Here is a 20434-nt window from a genome sequence, read left to right on the forward strand (position 1 = left end):
CTGCGCCACCAGGGAGGGCCCAAGCTCTTATTATTAATGTTTTATAAAGATAAACTTCCTTTAGTCATCAAATTTACTTTCTAATATTTTTAATATTCTTTCTAACATTTGCTAACTTTCATCTGGGATCACTTTATTTTTGTTACCAATGGAATAACGTTTTGAAAATGTGTTCATTTTGCTTTCCATTTTGAAGACTATTATCATTGGGTAAGGATATTGCAATAGCACTTTGAAGTATTTGTAGATACTCTGCTGTCTTCTGGCTTCCATCATTTCTGTTGAAGATTCAGTCAGTCCCACTGTTAGTCATTCGAAGGTTGATTTTTTCTACAGTTGCCTTATAGATTTTCCTCTTTGAACTTACCTTTAATCAATTTATTTAGCATGGACCTATATATTTTATGTGGGCTTGGTAACATGCTTTGTCTATGTCATGATAAATTCCATTAACTTAAGAAAATTCTTGAATATGATTTCATAATATACCTCAAGGGTTAATCTGAGATACCAAAAGTCATATATGTGTTCAACTTCTCTATTATGCCTTACATGTCTTTATGTTTTCCATCGTTTTTGTTATTGTTGCTCATTTTCCATTATTCCCAATCTTTTATTTAGATATGCTACCTCAAATTAGGTTTCTATTGTTTTTCAATTGTATCTTTTACTATTTAAAGCTCATCGATTGAGTCCATGTACTAGACATAATGTGTTTCAATTTTAGAATCTCCGTTTGATTTTTAAAAAGCACTTATTGTTTGCTGACATTTTCCATTTTGCTCTTGATATCCTCAAATATATTATTGGGTTGTCAGAGAAGTCATGATGCATTTTTCTATGCATTTCAAAGAAAACACTGGCATGACTTTTCCAATAGCCTGATAATTACCATTATATTAAAGTCTTGGTCTGATATCTGGATTAACTTGATCGACTTTGGTTCTGTTTCTATTTTCTCTTTATCCCTTGGCCTTCAGTCATTTTTTTTTCCTTCTGGTATTCTTGGTATTTTTTGATGTTATGACAAGTACTCCTTGTGGACTTTGTCATGCCAGATGACCCCAATAGGAAAAATTTGAGTTTCTAGATTTTGTGAACATGTTACAAAAAATATATTTACCTTTGCCTCTGGCACACAGAGTAGGGACAGATTATTTTAGCCAAAACAGGAATTTTACTATTACTTGTTCAAAATAGTCATTTTGAAATATGTTTTCAGAGCTAGTCTGTTTTTGGATAGCTGTGAATCCTAGGTTGCATCCTGCATTTACCCCATCTAAAATTTTGGGTTTTATGAAAATCCTTCCTCCATGGTGTGTCTTAGACACTAACTTTTGTCTCAGTGCTCTGAAACTACCAACCTCCTGTTCATTGCTGCCTAAACATCAGCAAATCCTCAGTTTGCACATCTTTGTTTAACTACGGCTTTTGTAATTATTTTGTGTGAACTGGGAGACTTGTATTGCTAATCACTAATCTCTCATAACTGCAGTGGTTACAAAGTCCATACTCTCATCACTCCTATAAGCTGCCTCTTAAACAAAAATTCAACCAAGATCCACTCATCAAATAATTTGTAACCTAGTTTAGAGAAAATCTCATAGAAAGAGATTTTTTTTAACCAAATAGAATATTACAATACTAAACTAAATTTAAAAGATCTGGAGACTTTTTGAGGTCATAGAGCATGCTTAATTAATTTTTATATTTTAATGTTTGATACTTTTTGTTGAATCTTTAAAAACTTGTTGAATTGAATAAACAGAATGCATTTACTCCAGTAGTTTAGAGTAGAATAAAAAGGTTGTATAATCCACAGTATCCAGAAACAGATTTTTTTTTTTTATTTTTAGGGATTCCTTAGTAGATGCATAAAGTTTAAGCAAGCTGATGTGAGAAGAAACTAAATCTAGTCACTGAGAAAACAGGTGCCATGCCTGAAGGTAAAGCTGAATGCCAGCTACAGATAACAGAGGATGGTTTGGGAACTAGGAAGTAGATGGATTGAGACAAATTATGTGGTGAGAAGTGGGATGATTGTGAGATTTTGGGCAAAAGATTTTTTGATAGTAGTTCCTTGGAATGTTAGTAAAAGTTAAAATAACAACTCAACAACAAACTCAAAACAAGTGAGAAGACATTGAGGTTTGGGAAACATTGCTTTAAGATTTGTATGCTGCAAGATTTCTTTGTATCTTTAACATGTACAATGTGAATTTCCAAAATTGTTCAAACTTAACACAGATTTTGTGGAACATAATTTGGGGTATGTGGACAATGAAGAAACCCTAGAGTGTTACACTATCATGAAATGTCCATGAAACTGAGGCTTTTTGGTATTGTTCACAGCTCTACCAACTGCATAGAGAATATCATCTAGCAAATTTATCTTATTGTTATATTTTAGTTGAATAAATTATTGGTTTTAGTGGATGAAGAAAAATGAAGTCAGGGTTTTGGAAGGGTTAATCTGGGATACCAAAACTGTGTACCAAAAAGAAGCTTTAAAGCTGTCCAAACTTACAGTGTTTCTCATCTATGGTGACATGATAACTGAATGGGCTACAGTAATATTTTGTAAAGAGAATTGATGAGATTGATCACAGATAAAGTGAAGGTGGAAGAAGGTTCTGAAGGTCAGGTGCTTGAAGAATTTAGCTGACTTTAAGGATAACAATCTCTGAGGAGAAGGGATTTCTCTGTAAGATTTTATTCTGTTTCTTTCCATTGCCTTATGTGTTCATAGGATCATAACATTTCTATGAAATTTTATCTTGTATTTGAGAGTATATTCTATATAGAAAATGCTCACAGATTTTCAAGCCATAAGTCTGGTAATGGGAGAAAATTTGAATAGAAAATATGGAAAAATCCTATTAAAAATCACGTTGAGTTTGAGTGAGAACAAATATATTGCACATGTACAAAAAATGCTGAACTTAGCCCAAAAAGCAACTTTTCTTCCATTTTAATAATTCTATGAATTCTACATATAAAGTATATAATTGCAATATTTAAATTGATGTTAAAAAAAGACTGAGTAATTGTTTTGAGCTATTTATTCCTCAAAAGTAAACAGAAGGTTATAAGTTTATTAGTAAGTGAGCACTGGATATGCAGAAGGGGCAGGCTATGAGATTGGAAATGCAGTTTCTCTGTAATCTAGGCATATGGGAAGTCAAACCAAGGTAAATCCAGACTACAATCATTACTTCTTATGTCTTATTAAATCCAGTGAAACCCTGAGGTAGTTGATTTCTCCAGCTCTAAAGAGGTAATAAATGGCATAGAAACATTATGGGCAGTTTTACATCCTATGGGGAATAAGTCTATCTATCCATTAAATAAGAAGATATATTATCTTACACAATAATGATATTAAATAAAATATAAAATAACAATTTCCATCAATTCTGTGCATGCATGTATGTCAGAGACTATATGTTCCCCGATCACGGATTATTGGGGGGAAGAACAGGCAGGGTCTCAAGGTGGGTGCAGTGTTGGCAAACATAGATTCCTGAAAGGGGAAAAAGAGGAAAAGGGGGAGCGGGCTCGAGGAAGACATGGGAGTCAGTGTTGGGTGCAAGTCTTCCTGTTCTGCCTTCAGCAGAAGTTTATTTTACACACTTTCAGCAAGCAATTAACATATAAATTGGGCTGAGATCACAATCTTTTTTTCTGAGAGCAGTTTGGGGTCCTATAGACCTTCAGCTAAGATTATAACATTATTGATCTATTAAAATGAAGATAAGTCCATAAAATTTAAAGCTAACATTTTTTAGTGATGGTTGGCTAAAAAATAAATTTCATTTAGACCTAAAATACTAGTCTATGACCTTGATTTTTGCCAAGACATCTTAGAAGGTAAAGTAAAGTCGGGGATTAGGGTTGAGACTGGGTGTAGATGTGAAGGATAGAGTAAGGTCTGGGCTAAGGTGGAGTAATTCTCTTGTAAGTCAATCACAAAGAGATATAGCAAAGTTTCTCAAAAGCTGAATAGAAGATTTAGGTGAAGTTCCTTATTTGAAAATTAAATAGAAAATTTAAGCAGTTCATTAGAAATAGAAGGATTGTGAGATAGTAGAGAGATGAGATTTGGGTTCTCGTCTGGACAGCAAAAGAATTCTGATTATTCTAGTACTGCCTTGTCTTACAATATTAATTTTGTTATAGTTATTTTTATTAATCAGCCAGTTGTAATATTTTTGATTCCAAGAGGACTTTCCATCCTGAGGCAGCGCTTGCTCACCTGAGCCAGGCAGCACATTATGAGGCTGAGGCAGTCTAGTAGAAAACTGATGATTGCTTGGAATATTTTGATTATACAAAAAAGGGGGCTCATAACATCAGCTAGCATGGAAATTCTGATTTTTCAGAGCATTTCCCCTCCATCTGAACCATGTCTGATGACAGAAGTTGCATAGCTTGTGCCCATGTATACAACAATGAATGAATACTGTGTTGTAGTTCCATAAATAATACCTTCTACCTATTAACCAACTATGCTTTCCATCTAAAAATCATGTGCCCGCCCACTAGTGGTTCATCTGAGACTCTTGGGAGATGTTACATGTATGATGATGACAATTAGGAATAATAATAAAATTGGTGGGATAATGATTACTCAAAATATTTTACAAGTAAAAGTATGATATATAAGGATCAGGTGTTGGTGGGGCTAGAAATAGCATGTCCTTGCTGGAAAAGTTGTAAGTACCTAGGTATCAAGAATCATTTTTTCAAAATATGGATTTCATTGATTATACCTCAAATCTCTCTTTCATTACACCAGTGAGAAGAAGCTCATTACAGATGCTCTCAATAAAAATCAGTTTTTGAAGAGACTAGATCCTCAGCAGATCAAAGACATGGTGGAGTGCATGTATGGGAGAAACTACCAGCAGGGGAGCTATATTATTAAGCAAGGAGAACCAGGAAACCATATCTTTGTGCTGGCAGGTAGGTTTCATATATTTTTCTAGTTATTGTATAACAAATGTTTTATTATCTTATGATATTTTGCAAACATTGTGCAAAAGTTTCTTCTTACATTTATAGAAAATATATCAGCTTGAATTTATGAAATAGTAACACTGCTGGTCTAATCATGATAATAATACTTGATATTTAATGACTGCTTTCTATAAGTCAGGCTACATGTTGAGCCCTCAGAGAGATCTTATTTCATCTTCTCACCAACTGTGAGGCAAGAGCTGTTATCTTCATTTTAATAATCATTAACAAATATGATAATGTCACAGAAAGGTTATATAACTTACCCAAGCCCACACAGAATTCTTAAGTGGTGGAGGTAAAATGCAAACTTAGAGAATCTGACTCAAGGGTCTATATTTTAATCACAGTGCTACTAACTCATCAACTATAAAAAGGTATTCCCACTCAAAATTTTGTACTTATGTTGTTATTTTTAGATAATTGTACCAGGAAAAGGAAAAAAAATTTTTTTCTATGAGATATTTTGATTATGTGTCAATAATTTGAAAAGATAATCAAGGTACATTTAACCACAAGACAAATCCAATGAAATGATTTAAGATTAAGACTAGTGATATTAGAGCCACTTAAATGCTTAGCCCCATATATAGTCACTGCTTACATGCTGGGAAGACTATAATGGTGAGATAGGCAGAGGCTTTATTTTTCAAATGCACACATTTGACAGTGATACTCGAAACGGTCTTTTACATATAGAAGCAAGAATGAGCTGTACATTACTTATGGTTATTGAATACTGCTAAATTCTGAATTTCTTCACCTTTTTGAGTTTTAGGGAGAAAAGTTAAACTGGCTTGTCCAGATGGAGTTTTGCATTGTAGTTCCTGGCAATCTAAGCAATGCTTTTATTCTTGTATCCTTGCAACCTTAGGCATGGGCAGATGTCACCTATATAAACAAGTTAATAAACTTGTACTATTCTATGTGTGCATAAAATGTTGTTTTTATATACTTTGAAATTTAAAACATGCTGGTTTCATTTTAATTGGTCATGTATAATTCGTCATATATATCTTTGTAGACTCTTTAAAATTGCACAGTCATTCCCAAGTAATTACTCTATTCGAGACAGGAGTTAGAGTCCAAATTTAACCAGCTCTCAAGGTTTTAGGGATGGGTGATCCAGAGGAATTTTCCCCTTTCAACTTTTTCTCATGGCCATTCCCTTTAGCACTATTAAATTAGAATTGTCAATACTATACCATTTGACAAGAGAAGATAGGTCATTCCAAATATTTATGGAACATGCTAGAAAAGGCTGGAAAGGTCAAATCAGCCTACCTTGGTCTTTGCCTGTAGCTCTGGTCAAAGACCTGGGAAAGAAAAGTTTGTCAGCATCAACAGTCATTGAAATCAAGGCTATTACATACGTGGACTAAAAATTGGACAGTTTCTTATTTGTCCTGATTTTATTGATTGAACACATTCTTAATTAAAAATACCTCCTTTTTGGCCCTCCCTGGTGGCGCAGTGGGTTAAAGCGCAGCACTAAGAATGAAAGCCACTTCCGCATGAGTTCAATCCCTGCCTACCTGCCCCGGAGGTGACCACATGGCATGGCGGACCTCTCCTGACCCGCTCGCTGCTCCCTTCATCGATCTGTCTGTTCTACACCCCACTCTGTCTCTGGTGAATCCTCTCGCCCTCCGCATCTCTGGCCTGTACCCCAGTTCTGTACGAATAAATAAATAAATATTTAAAAAAAAATACCTCCTTTATAAAATATAGTATGAATTGCAAATAGTAAAATGTACTTAGCTTAAGTTTTTGATATTCCACTTAATTTTAGAGTTTTGCTCAAGACCCATGAGACATAACCGATGGAATCCATTAAGATCCATGTTAGCAACTTCATGGTAGCACTAAAAGGTTTTAATGAAACAGTTTAGTTGCAATGGGAAATACTGTATTACATTACTTATCTGTAGGATATGAAACAAGAACAGTTTATTTTTCACTAGAATATAAATTCTGTCAGAATAAGTATCTTTTGTTTTGTTCACTCTGTTTCTATGGCATAAAAACCAATTCTTGGCACAATGTAGGGAACTCATGTCAGATTTGTTGAATGAATTAATGAATGAATGCACAGAGGTGGCCAGAGCTATTTAGTGGTGAGTTATGAGAAGGAAAGCCTGATTAATTCCTCAAAAGAAAGAAAAAGTGACCTCACCACTTTTCTTTCTCTAATTATGTAGGTCTTTTGGGTATCTGATTTTAGTTTATTTGTGCTTGTTTTGAAGGAAAAGTAGATAATTGCCAGGACTAAAGAATTAAGAAGGGGTGGACTGTGTTTCAGCCTTGACCGCCAATCTTTGCCTAGAAGATCAGTATTAACAACTCCTCTTTTTCTTTTTTATGACTTTGTTTTTTTTTTGCTGAGTGTTTTTTTTTTTTTTGCTTTTTTTTTGGTAAAATGATCCTTTATCAGATATATGTTTTTTGCAGAAATATTTTCTCAAGCTGTGATTTGTCTTCTAATTCTAATGACACTGTCTTTCTCTTGGACTTTTTAAATGCTTCATTTGGTAACTCATTTTAATGAATGAGAGATTGGACAATAGTTGAGGCAAGGTCACACAGCCAGTGGCTAGTCAGAGCCAGGAAGTCTGACCCCCAGGGCCTCTGCACTTCTCAGTTAGAGCAATTCATCTGTACAAGGGAGATAGTTTTAATGTGCTATGTTTTTTCATGGACTAAATGAATTTTAAGTAAAATACTTGTCATCCACTGCTTCAGGGAAAGAATTTTGTAACAATGATTGTAACATTAGCAATAGCTGATAGGAAGCACTCACTTTATGCTAGCTGTAGTTCTAATTTCCCTACGTATACTGGTTTATCTAGTATTTGACAACAACTGTATAAAGTATGCATCATTACTATCCTCATTATTATAGAAGGACCTCATGCTTAGGGTTTTGTTTGCTTATATAAAAGATTTGAGTCTCACTGTGAACAAACTAATTGTAAGTGTAGAGCTGATTTCATTTTTCACACTTAGGACACTATTATAATGGGAATCATTAAGACATCTTACCTGTATTATTTATATACTTTATGATTGTATTGTCTTTTTAATTTATGGATTATATGTTTGTTTTGATTGTTTTTCTTAAATTCAACCTTTCAGAGGGCCGACTAGAGGTGTTTCAAGGGGAGAAATTGCTGTCAGCCATTCCTATGTGGACCACATTTGGGGAACTAGCCATTTTATACAACTGTACAAGGACTGCCTCTGTGAAAGGTAACAGGATGATACACTGGTTTGAATTGTTGCATAGTATTAAAGATAATCTGCTTAAATCACTGATACCTCCTCATTCAGAGTCTTTTGTCTCCTTGTATGTTCTGATTAATAAAAATGCTGCTTCTAAAAGGATTGATATTGAAACACTTGCCTCAGTAATTCAAACTTAAAACATCTTTCCATGAGATACTTGTACATTAAAAATGAAAAAATATTTCAAACTAAATGATCCCAATATTTACTTTTTTTAGTATGTACAAATCTACTTTTGGCTATCTCAAATGTTTGCTTTCTAGTCTTCATGAGTTTTCTGACCATATTATAAACCAGGAAAAAAAAAAGGAATTGAATTAACAGAAAGAAATAAATCAAAAACATTGTGAGTTCATGGGAGTTTTCATGTATGAGTTTTGGGATTAATTTATTTCCCCTTAGAGTTCTTGTTTTTAATTGTTTTCATTCAAGGTAATCTTGGGTTTTCTTATGATTTTTTTTATGTGGTATTTCTTGGTTTTTGGGTCTGGGCTATGTGTCTTAGGATTTTTGCAATATTTCATAAAAATGCAGATAACCAGGCTTGATTACAAACCTGAATCATACAAACTTGCTGTTTTGCTTTGGTTTTAGAGGTCTGTATTTTTTATTAGAATCCCAAGATGATTCTTACTCTTTCAAAGTTCAGTAAGCCAAAATTTTGCATTTTGAGCTATTCTTTAGACTCTCATTATTCCTTTGAAAAACTCTGAACCATAATTTCAAATAGATTTTTTAGTAATGTTACTCCTGAACCTCTTACTTTTCAGATTTTATTCTTGCTTTCAATCTGTCTTATTAAAAAAATTCTCAAAAACCATCTTATATAACCTCTTTCAAAATGATTTGTATACATTTTATCCCCAAGTAACCATAGAGATCTTAAAATACATTGGTTCTCATTAGCAACAATGTCTAAAACACATAAAAAGCCATCAGACACACAAAAACCCATCACACACACACACACACACACACACACACACACCTCTAGCTTTCAACTACCTTTCTAGATTCTTTACTCTCTAGATAAGCTACAGTCTGGCTGGTATTTTTATTTCACAATACAAATCTAAAATGCATCCTGATGATATAGTACATAATTGGAAATTGCAAACTAATTTTAATATCATCCTAAGCAACATATAATTAGAAAGGAAATCTTTTACTATTCACTTCTAAATCATGGTTCATTTCAAAGCCAAAAATGATTGTATAAAATTAGCCACTATTTATATCACACTTCCTTCCATTTGCTTGTTTAAATAATGATTTTCCAAGAAATATTTTATGAGAACATATTACAAATTTACTGATTAACATTTTAGAATATTTTCTTAATGTGGGATTAAACAATATATTTTTGTTTTCTTGATTTTTCCAAAGCTATTACCAATGTTAAAACTTGGGCACTAGATCGAGAGGTATTCCAGAATATCATGAGAAGGACAGCTCAAGCTAGAGACGAACAGTATAGAAACTTCCTAAGAAGGTAAGAACAACACACTGAAGGAAAGAGCAGACAACAGTGTAGCTATGTTGTGGACTTGTTTTTACCAGAATAATGACTTAATTGTAACATCTCTCACTTAAGCATTTCCTACATAATTAAAACAAAGGTACAAAAGTATTCCCTTGTAGTAAATGCTAGTATATGGAAAAAAATAGACCTCATTTTCCTTAGTTTTCTGCTGTAATTTTGCCCTTGTTTTTGTGGAGTAATCATTGTACATGGTACAGAAAAATGTGCAGAAGACCCAAACATAGTCACCTGAGTTGCTCAGTTAACCTTGAAAGGCATCCTGTAACTGGGAAATGGATAACAAAAGATGAGTTTTTAAAAAATGCTTTGCTGAGAACAATATTAATATGGCTGTGTTTTATGATTCTCTTTGTTTTCCTGAGACATTCTTTTTCCCCAGTTACTGTCACTCATCTTCCAGATTGCTATTATTTGTAACCATCTAACATGCCAAAATGTTACTATGCTTGTCAGGATGACACACATCCTTGGAACTTCCTCACTTTGTGAACTGCTCTCTTTCCTGACAACCTGGACACATCCATTCACAGAGAAATAAAAAACTCATGTGACATATCATATGGGTTAAGAGAATGTGCTAGTACATATTCCTCTTCTTTCCTTTCTTCTTTTTGTTACCTCATTCACACACTCATTGAACAAATCCTTATGCCCAGGGCTTAAACATTGAAGATTCAGTAGGGAACAAGATAAACCTGATTTCTGCCTTCCTGAGGGGTTTGGGGGAAGAGACTATAGACTTTTCCTAAAATCAATTTCCTCTTTATCTCTAAAGTATTAGGTGATGTATATGCATATATATTTTAAAGATTTATTTATTTATGCATACAGAACTGGGGTAAAGGCCAGAGGTGCGGGGGCCATGAGAGAACATTTACCAGAGACAGAGTGGGGAGTAGAACAGGCAGATGGAGTAAGTACACTGCTGAGGGGAGCAGCGGGCGGGTCAGGAGAGGTCTGCCACGCCATGTGGATCACCTCTGGGATAGGGGATCGAACTCATGCTGAAGTGGCTTTAGCTTCTTAGTGCTGTGCTTTAACCCACTGCACCACCAGGGAGGGACCATTAGGTGATTTATTTACATGATAAAATTTTCACTAACATAATAGATCCATAGCATAACAGATTGATTAGCATGAGCTAATCAATGAATTTTGGTTATCCATTTACCTTTTCATCAATAGGGGAACAGATGAGATAGATGTTTTGTAATATAAAATCAAGCTTTTGCACTTACATCTTTTTATTGTTATATATGTGATATTGATGTAGTTTTTTTTGGAGATGAGATTAGAGTATGGGGTTCACCCTGAGCTCACCAGAGCTCTTCTTTCCTGCACACAGTGAGTTCCCCAGGCAAGTTTCTACATGAGACAGAGATGTTAGTTATATTTATTTTTGGAAATATTTATTTATTTATGCGTATAGAATTGAGGTACAGCCAGAGGTTCAGGGGCAGTGAGAGGATTCACCAGAGACAGAGTGGGGAGCAGAACAGGCAGATGGACTAAGTGTAACAGGGTGGTCCCTAGGAAAAAGGGAAGTTCCAGGTTCCCTCCCCCAACCAGAAGGAGGGTGGAGCTGAGCAGAGAAAAAGGAGAAGAGAGAAGGAAGCTGGATGGAGAAGGAGGAGACCTGAGGAAGCCACATGGAGCAGCAAGCATGTGAGGAAGAAACTGGGCTTGTTTCCTGACCCTGGACTGGTTAAGGCAGATGTGGGTGAGAGACCTGTAGGAAGTGACTATGGCAGTGTTTATATTGACTTTGGTTTTTCTATTTTCCTCCCAGGTTTGTCTGGCCATTTCTGACCCTTTTCCATGGGTCCCGGCCAGCAGGTGCTTTAGTCTAGTGGCAGCTTTCAGGCCTTGCTTTGGGCCAATCCCTTTTGGGTTGACTTTTGCCCACGAGGGTCAGGTGTTTGATTTAGAAGTTATATTATTTGTGTTCCGTATTGTTTATTTACTGTATTAAAATCCCTTTTCATTAAAGTTTTATATGTCTGTCTTATTGCGGCGGATGGCAGAACTCACTTAGAGCAGGCAGGTTTGGGGGCTTCAGGGGTTTCTCCCTCTCTCCCTTTCATATAACAGATTTTGTCCTATAACAGAAGTACACTGCTGAGTAGGGCAGCGGGCCGGTCAGGAGAGGTCTGCTGTGCCATGTGGATCACCTCCGGGGAGGAGATTGAATTCACAATGAAGCGGTCTGGCCTTGGCTTAGCTTCACAGTGCTGTGCTCCAACCCGCTGCACAGCCAGGGAGGGCCCGTTAGTTATATTTAAAGAGCAGGTTTAATAGGGGAAGGGACAGAAGAATAAAGGACATTTGTTCAGACACAAGTGAGCAAAAAGAGCTGCTCTGAAAGGGATAGTTTTGCTGAGAGTGGCCTGCATGTTTGCAGGCGGGAGGCCTAGAGGAAGCTGGCTCTGCTGTGGGAGGTCAGTGAAGGGAAGTCCGGCAGGGTACAGGTCACACTGTTACAGGACAGGGAGAGAGGGGCACCCCTGAAGCCCCAAACCTGCCTGCTCTAAGTGGGTTCTGCCATCTGCTGCGTCAAGACAAAACATAAAATTTTAATGAAAAGGGACTTTAATATAGTGAATATACAATACGGAACACAAAGAATATAACTTGTAAATCAAACACCTGAAGTTACCCATCCCCTCATGGGCAAAAGTCCACCCAAAAGGGATTGGCCCAAAGCAAGGCCTGAAAGCTGCCACTAGACTAAAGCACCTGCTGGCCGGGACCCATGGAAAAGGGTCAGAAATGGCCAGACAAATCTGGGAGGAAAAGAGAAAAATCAAAGTCAATATAAACACTGCCATAGTCACCTCCCTACAGGTATCTCACCCACATCTGCCTTAACCAGTCCAGGGTCAGGAAACAAGGGCAGTTTCTTTATCACATGCTTGCTGCTCCATGTGGCTTCCTCAGGTCTCCTTGTTCTCCATCCAGCTTCCTTCTTTTCTTCTCTGATTCCTTCTCTTCTCTCCTTTTTCTCTGCTCAGCTCCACCCTCCTTCTGGGTGGGGCAGGGAACCTGGAAGTTCCCCTTTTCCTAGGGACCACCCTGTTACAATGGCAGGCAGGAGACTGCTGCCCTGCAAAGGGAGAGAGTTGATGGAATGAAGCAACTGCATAGTCACAGGTGGGCAGAGGACTGCTGCCCGGTGCCAGTGCAGACTGCCCTGATATAGTTCTTTTCTCTTTGGGCCCTCCCAAAGGGGCTCACTCCTTTGTGGGGTCACCTGTTTGCTGCCGATTTTGGATAACTATGTGGAATCCTAAAAGAACTGGAGATTTCACAATGAGCCAGTGGCTCCAGTCTCTATATCTTTAACTTCAGTTCTGTGCTTCTGAACCTCCCCACAGTAATCTGAACCCTGTTTGGGCCTTATACCTTGTGATAACGCACTAAGGGTCTGGATTTCTATGACCCGGTTAATGGTCATGTTAATTCCCTCCTGCCTCCACCTTCTTGTGTGAGTCAGGTTTGAACCTGGTGCTGTCTCTTTCAGATTTTCTCTTCTTTCCTGCATCAATATATACAAAAGATACATATATACAAATGTATAAATATAAGTTATAATAACATAAGTAAGGAACCCCATCAATTTATTTCCCACATGAGAAGTAGGATGGTGGCAATTTGTTCAAGTTCCCAGATTCCCTCTTTCATCTCTCAACCTCCCTCATTCTCTCTTTGGGGGTGGCCTACAATCTGAAGTTTAGTATTTAGCTTATAGCATGACGTAGGCCATTTTTGAACTTTCTAAAAATGTTATTCTGTTGCAATTCTTTTTTTGACTCAATCTTATTCTGAGATTTATTCAGTTCATTAGCTCAATGATCTTTCCTGTTGTAGGACACAGTACATTTATCTGTTCTCTCATTGGGTGTGTGCCAGTGTTTTGCAATGACAAGCACATCTGACACAGACATTCTTAAACACATCTGGCTAAGGTGCTTCAGGGTGCACATGTTCAAGGGGCAGTTTAGTGCTCTTTTCACAAATTAGATCCAGTTGTGTATTTTTGGAGTAGCATCATCTTTCCACATGGGTGTCAAATTTTAGCTGGTAAGAAAGAGATGTTTATCTTATAGAAATTGTATCAACAGTCCTGAATAAAAATGAATAAAGTCAAATAAGTTCCTTTAAATGAACAATTTAATCATATTGATTGGTTAAGTATACTGATTGAAATACCTGAGTTTGGTTTCAGCATTTATGTCCATCTCATTCATTATTATCTGTAAAATTGTTCCTATCATTTGCCTCTGGCTACCATGAATTTTAAAAGACATTACAGTATGACTAATAATCAAAGATCATTTCATGCTAATTCCTACATCCCTCTGGATTCAGTCTTTATTTAATTACAAGGATTTAGATGGACATCTGATCCTTCTCTGGAAGCAGAGCTCCTCAACCATGCTAATAAGAGATTTTGAGATGCGGAGAGAACACATTTCCGGAAGTGATTCACTTTGAAAACCAGCAACAAATGTAGAATGTCTTTCCCCAAATAGACAAAATGGGAATTTTCTTTCCTCTTGGTATCTTACTATTTTTTAAATTTGTCTATGATAAATGTCTGTAATTATATAATTTCAATGTCTTTGAGATTTGAAGATTTACTTTGGAAAAATTAATGTGTGTTTTTTAAATGCATGTGAAGAATGTCATTGCATAGAACTGTGTGACTATAATTTCATGCAGGAGATAAACAGGCTTCTTTTTAATTTTAAAGTGTATCCTTGCTGAAGAATTTACCTGAAGAGAAGTTAACCAAGATCATTGACTGCTTGGAAGTGGTAAGAAATTTCAAAGTAAAAATTACATTTTCTTAACAGACTGTATAAACTAGCATCGTTACAGGATAGGGAGAGGGACACCCCAAAGCTCCCAAACCTGCCATCTCTAAACAGTTTCTGCCACCTGCTGTATCAAGACTAAATGTACTCTAGTGCACAAGACCTACCTTCAATGGAAAGAAACGTTTATGCATTTAGTGTGCAATACAGAAAAGGGGAAGAGTGGGGGAGAATATAATTTCCAAATCAAGCACCCAAAGTTGCCCATCCCCTCGTGGGAAAATGCCCAGGTTGGCCCAAAGCAGGACCTGTGAGGCCTGAGATCCCACCACAAATCTAAAGCACCTACACATAGTGACCCATAGAAAAGGGTCAAAACCAGCCAGCCAGCTCTAGAAGAAAAAGAGCAAAATCAAAATCGAGATTAATGCTGCTTTGTTAACCTCCCCCAGAGCCCTACACCCACATCTATTTCATTTCAACCAGTCCAGGACCAAGAAGCAAATACGTCTCTCTGCTCGTTGTGCCTCCTCCAGGTCTCCTTCTGGCTTCCATCCTGCTTCCTCACTTCCTAGTGTTTTCTCCAGCTTCTTCTCTTCCCTGCTCACCTCCACCCTTTCTTGAGTGGGGCAAGGAATCTAGAACCTCCCCTTTTCCTTGGACCACCCTGTTACAGCATTATTAATATTTAACATTATAAATAACTGCAAAGGAAAAGATGGAAGATTACCAGTCCACAGAGACAGGAACCTTTTTCTATTGTGAAAAACCATAGGCCAACCCACATTCAATTAAGGGACTTTCCCGGGTTTAGGCAACTCTTCTGAAATGTATAAAAGCAAATTGGATTTGCATGTGCAAATTGACATTTGATTTACATATTTTAATCTTTTAGTATATTCTATAAAATTAAACTGCTTTACTCAAGAGCCATTTGATTTTCTGCAATTAACATTACAATCCCTTACAGAGTTCACAGTATAAAAGAGCCTGGTATGCATAATTAGGAAGTGAAGTAGAGAAAGGAGATATTGGGGGTTTTGATGACAGGCCTCTGAATCAGTTTGTGTAACACTTTCTACGTTAAAACTCAAGGCCATGAAAAGACGTTTAAAATATTGCACTGAAGAAGCACTTTACCTATTTTAACAGCTAGGAGAAAGCAGCATATTGGAATGTGCTCAAAAATTCACATTAGGCATCACCCAGATGGTTGGTTGTTGTCCAACACTAGTCAAGTCTTTTTGTGAGTAATGCTTTTATGACTTATACCTGGGATTCCAATGATATGCATTATATGAAAAATCTCTTCACATTTCAGAGACTAAAATTCAAAGCAAGCAACCTCCCTCCAACTTTTTTAAGGGTCAATTTTATTGAAACCAAAGTGACACGAATTTAAAAGAGGCAAGAAATAGTAAAGGAGTCTTATGCAGATGTTAAGCTTTTATAAAGCTGTTCTCAATGGGGGACAGGAAACCCCTGGAAGACTGATTGTTGACAGATTCATGCCTCTGTCAATCACAATATACAGTGTTAACTAATATGTGTTGAGAAGGCAGCCTTGACCATTTTATCCTTAAGTGTAAGTGACACAGTAATATTACCATTTGCAATTCATGGAACCATCTAGCAGTTTATCAATGACTGGCCATAATGACACAGAGCCTGGCCTTGTGTCCCCAAAGGGTTCAAATATGAAGTCGTTTCAAGAGGACTGCTTGCCTGAGCTCTCATGGGATTTTCACAATGTAGCATAACCCAATCACAGATGTTACAAATTAATAATTCATCCTAATTTCTGAGTGTTATTTTTAAAGCTGGAGAGGCCCTATATTTTTTGTTAACTGAGGAAATCTGTTTTTAATATAATACTAATAGAGTAGCTTCACCAGAGGGGGAATTCCATGCTGACAGCAAATATTAAAATTTAGTGTCATTAAAAATAAATGGTAAATTAGACATATTTATAGCAGCCACAGGCAATAGCTGCAAAATATATAGATGGGGGCTCAAATCCAGTTTTAATTAACACACAATTCGTGTTTGAAAGTCTCATCTTTTAAAATACCCCAGAAAGGCTTTATTATATCAGCATTTGCAGACAGCAGCACAGTTTATAAAGGGCTCTTTATTCCTACCTGGCAAACAAATGTGCCTCTGTAATGTGTGAAAATTCTCAAATATGAAAGTGATTAACAAGAGAGTAATGGATCTATTTAGTTCTAAAAAAAGCACATAATTTACCAGCATAGCTTGGACTAATGGCCCATCAGCAGGGTCCTCCTGACAACGCCAATCACTAATGCATCCGAGATGTGACAAGGAGCCCGCAGAGCCCCAGCACAGCTGTTCCCAAACTGGCTTCATAATCTCTGGGAAAAACAGGCTGGGTCTGGCATGTTGTTTAGGAATTGATTTGGGAGGTTTTTTTGCTTTTGTGCAGGGGTGAGAAAGAGGGATCAGACTCTCCCACCCCCAAGCAGTTGCTCTGCCATGTTGGCTAAGACTTTGACCAATGAACTCCTACATCAAATGGCCCTGCTTGTGCGATGCGCCAACTGCATGTCTTGCTGTAGCTTAAATCACCCAGAGCATTTCCTTCTTGAGACAGACATGGCTGTTAAGGCTCTTCTTGGAGAGTAGGAATGGTACTGGCTTAGTCACTGGAGTGCTGTAAGAGTTAACTAATGAGCATCATAATGCATGTACAGATTCTCAATGCAGAGTAACTATTATGATAATGAAAATGACAATGTGACTTCTGCACCTGGCATTTGTGCAGTACAACAGACAAGAAAAGAATGGAAGTGTTTGTTCTCACCTATGCTCAACCCAGTTAGCATGGATTGTGTGATTAATCCAAAGTCACCTGTTAAGGCACTTTGATATTTTTTTTTAAAGATTTATTTATTTATTCATATAGAACTGGGGTACAGGCCAGAGATGTGGAGGGTGAGAGGCTTCACCAGAGACAGAGAGGGGAGCAGAACAGGCAGATCAACGAAGTACACTGCTGAGGGGAGCAGCGGGCGGGTCAGGAGAGGTCTGCCGCGCCATGTGGTCATCTCCGGGGCAGGCGGGGATCAAACTCATGCAGAAGTGGCCTTTTGCTTCTTTGTGCTGTGCTTTAACCCGCTGCGCCACCAGGGAGGGCCAAGGCACTTTGATATTTGACCTTTGACCTTGTGACCCTTTGTCCTGTGACTTTCGCCATGCCACCTTTCACTACTTTGATGGTGGGTTGGGTCAGGGTTGGGGGAGATGATATGGAATGTCCCTGATTACTAGGACCACCTGTGGTGCTACTTAAAATGAAGATTCCCAGGGACTGCTGCATACTTACTGAATAGAACTGTGGTAGGGCCCAGGTACCCACATATTAACATTTTAACTATGTGATTCTTATACTCATTAAAATTTGAGAAGTACTAGTTTAAAGTCATGAAGAGAATATGTGTGTGTGTGTGTGTGTATGTGTGTGTGTATATCTATATCTATATATATTTTGAGTTTGCCACAGTCTGCCTCTTCATCCAGGAATTTTCCATTTTAATCATATTTTAAAAGTCTGGTCTTAAAGTCTTCCTTTCTTATTGCTGCTGCTAACACTTGCATAAGCCAGAGGCTTTTCCTCATTTTAATGATTACATCCAGAGCCATAAGAAAGTTGAAATAATTGTGATTTTTTCCCCCCTCAATTTACAGACCATTTTATGGTGGTCCCACGAGGTGTCATAGAAAGTTCACTAGTCCAAAGTGCAAAGAGTAGGGTTTGTAGTCATTCCTCTATCATTAGCAGCTGTCAGTTTATTGGGGTGGACATTAAGGTGTCCTCGTGCACAAAATAAGGGGATAGTGGAGTACACTGCTAGGAATACTCTCAGTATTTTATTATAGAATTCTCTATAGTTGCTTCACCCATAAAGAATGATTTCTGTTTTTCATTTCTGTGTTTTCATTTTTCTAGGCTCTGGTTCCCTGGCAATGAGTAATCAGCTACTAAATTGTGCTTGGGTCCATACCATCCAGGCATTTTTGCTTTAAAATTTCTAATGATCATATTTGGATGAACAAAATATAGCTGGTAACAACCCAAGTGACTGTACTGTGTGCAGATTTTTAAGCAACCAACTTGGGTACACAATCACATGATACTTGTACTAGTGAGCAGATTAAGGGGTACCGTGGGATGCCCCAAACCTAAATGGGTCCAGACTTCCATGTACACAAAATCAAAACATACTCTTATATGAAAAGGAATTTTTACTGGGGTTAGTGTGCATCGAGAGAGAAGAAGAAAGAATACTCTGAATAAAACATCCAAAGTCACTCATCCTCTTGAGGCTGATGTCCAGCCAAATAGGGCTGGCTCAAAGTGGTGCTCCTGGGCACAAAAGTTTGCCACCTTTTAGTGGAGAACCTTAAGAACGGGATCAATGGAGCTAAAAGGAGCAAATTGAAGTATAAATCAAGACAAAGTCTGCCATTGTTAGCCTCTACATGTGTCTCTCCTCCATGTGACTCCTTGAGGTGCCCCAATCCTGATGCAAGTTCAGAGCCTGGAAGCAAGTACACTTCTTCTGTACGTGTCTCTCTTGAGCCACCTGTTATTTATGCCAGAGCTTCTTTGACCTTGCAGTTCCATCTCCTGGTTCCCAGTGCTATTCTTTTTTTTAAAGGTTTACTTATTTATGCATATAGAGCTGGGGTACAGGCCAGAGGTGCAGGGGTGCTGAGAGGATTCACCAGAGACAGAGTGGGGAGCAGAACAGATGAACGAAGTACACTGCTGAGAGGAGCAGTGGGTGGGTCAGGAGAGGTCTGCTGCACCATGTGGGTCACTTCCAGGGTGCCGATCGAACTCATGCGGAAGTGGCTTTTGCTTCATAATGCTGTGTTTTAACCCGCTGTGCCATCACGGAGGGCCCCCCAGTGCTATTCTAATGGTGGTGTGAAAGTGAGGAAGGAAAACTTGGCACTTCCCCCTTTGGCAATGCTTCTGTTATACCTGGAGGTTGCCCACATATCAGCTATCTGAGTGTCTGTCATCAGTACTTTTTTTGCAATTAATGAAGATTTCTAGCCACACACTAAAAACTGTAAAGCAATCAAGCTTGCTTTTCTGTCTTTGTCCACCATCACATTGGAATTATTTTCTTCTGATTTTCTATGTTCTATTTACAGGCACCAGCATTTTGCTAAATTTTTCAGAATGAACATTTTCTTTACAGTGAAAAAAATCTTTCCATCTGTAGCTGTTGTTGTTTTTATCGTTTGCTCTTAACCTTTATTTCTCAGTCTGCACTGAAATTGATTTCTTTATTTTTTCTCTTGCTGTACACTAAGTAACTACTTTTGAGACATTCTCTTTTAAAACATCTTTTTTACACTCTAGGTCACAATTCATTAGAACATCATGAAACCAGCTACTGAGAGGAAACTTTTTTTTCCTAGAGTAGTCAGTATAAACATTGTTTCGAAAAATAAGTTCCACTTTATATAAAAGTCTTATGTGTGCATGCTCGCTTGTATTTGGTTGTATCTGTAAAGTAATGTGTTTTTTACTGTAGGTCAGATTAAAAATTGCTCGAAAACCATTGCTCCACAGGGTAGGGTCTGTGACTCCTTGGTTTTCTAAGGGACCCTTTTACAGTGTAGCCACAGGACAATAACCACACTGTTTATAGTCCTCTTGCCGGTCTCTGTGACCGCCTGGCCTGACTGGCTACACTCCCCTTTTGACAAACACTGGTCAGTCTAGCATCGT

At 37.5% G+C, this 20434-nt stretch overlaps 1 protein-coding gene across 2 annotated transcripts in view; it reads left to right on the plus strand.

Moving 5' to 3' along the window:
* PRKG2 (protein kinase, cGMP-dependent, type II) overlaps positions 1-20434 on the plus strand; it is an 86026-nt gene that overhangs the window by 24166 nt on the left and 41426 nt on the right. For both annotated transcript variants that reach the window (XM_004681182.2, XM_012724307.1), the window contains exons 3-6: positions 4799-4965; positions 8155-8268; positions 9691-9796; positions 14601-14664. In XM_004681182.2, the coding sequence (XP_004681239.1) occupies positions 4799-4965; positions 8155-8268; positions 9691-9796; positions 14601-14664 (451 nt within the window). The remainder of the gene's footprint in view (positions 1-4798; positions 4966-8154; positions 8269-9690; positions 9797-14600; positions 14665-20434) is intronic.

Source organism: Condylura cristata, unplaced genomic scaffold (assembly GCF_000260355.1).
Source record: "Condylura cristata isolate star-nosed mole 26May11 unplaced genomic scaffold, ConCri1.0 scaffold00012, whole genome shotgun sequence".
Lineage (NCBI taxonomy): Eukaryota > Metazoa > Chordata > Mammalia > Eulipotyphla > Talpidae > Condylura > Condylura cristata.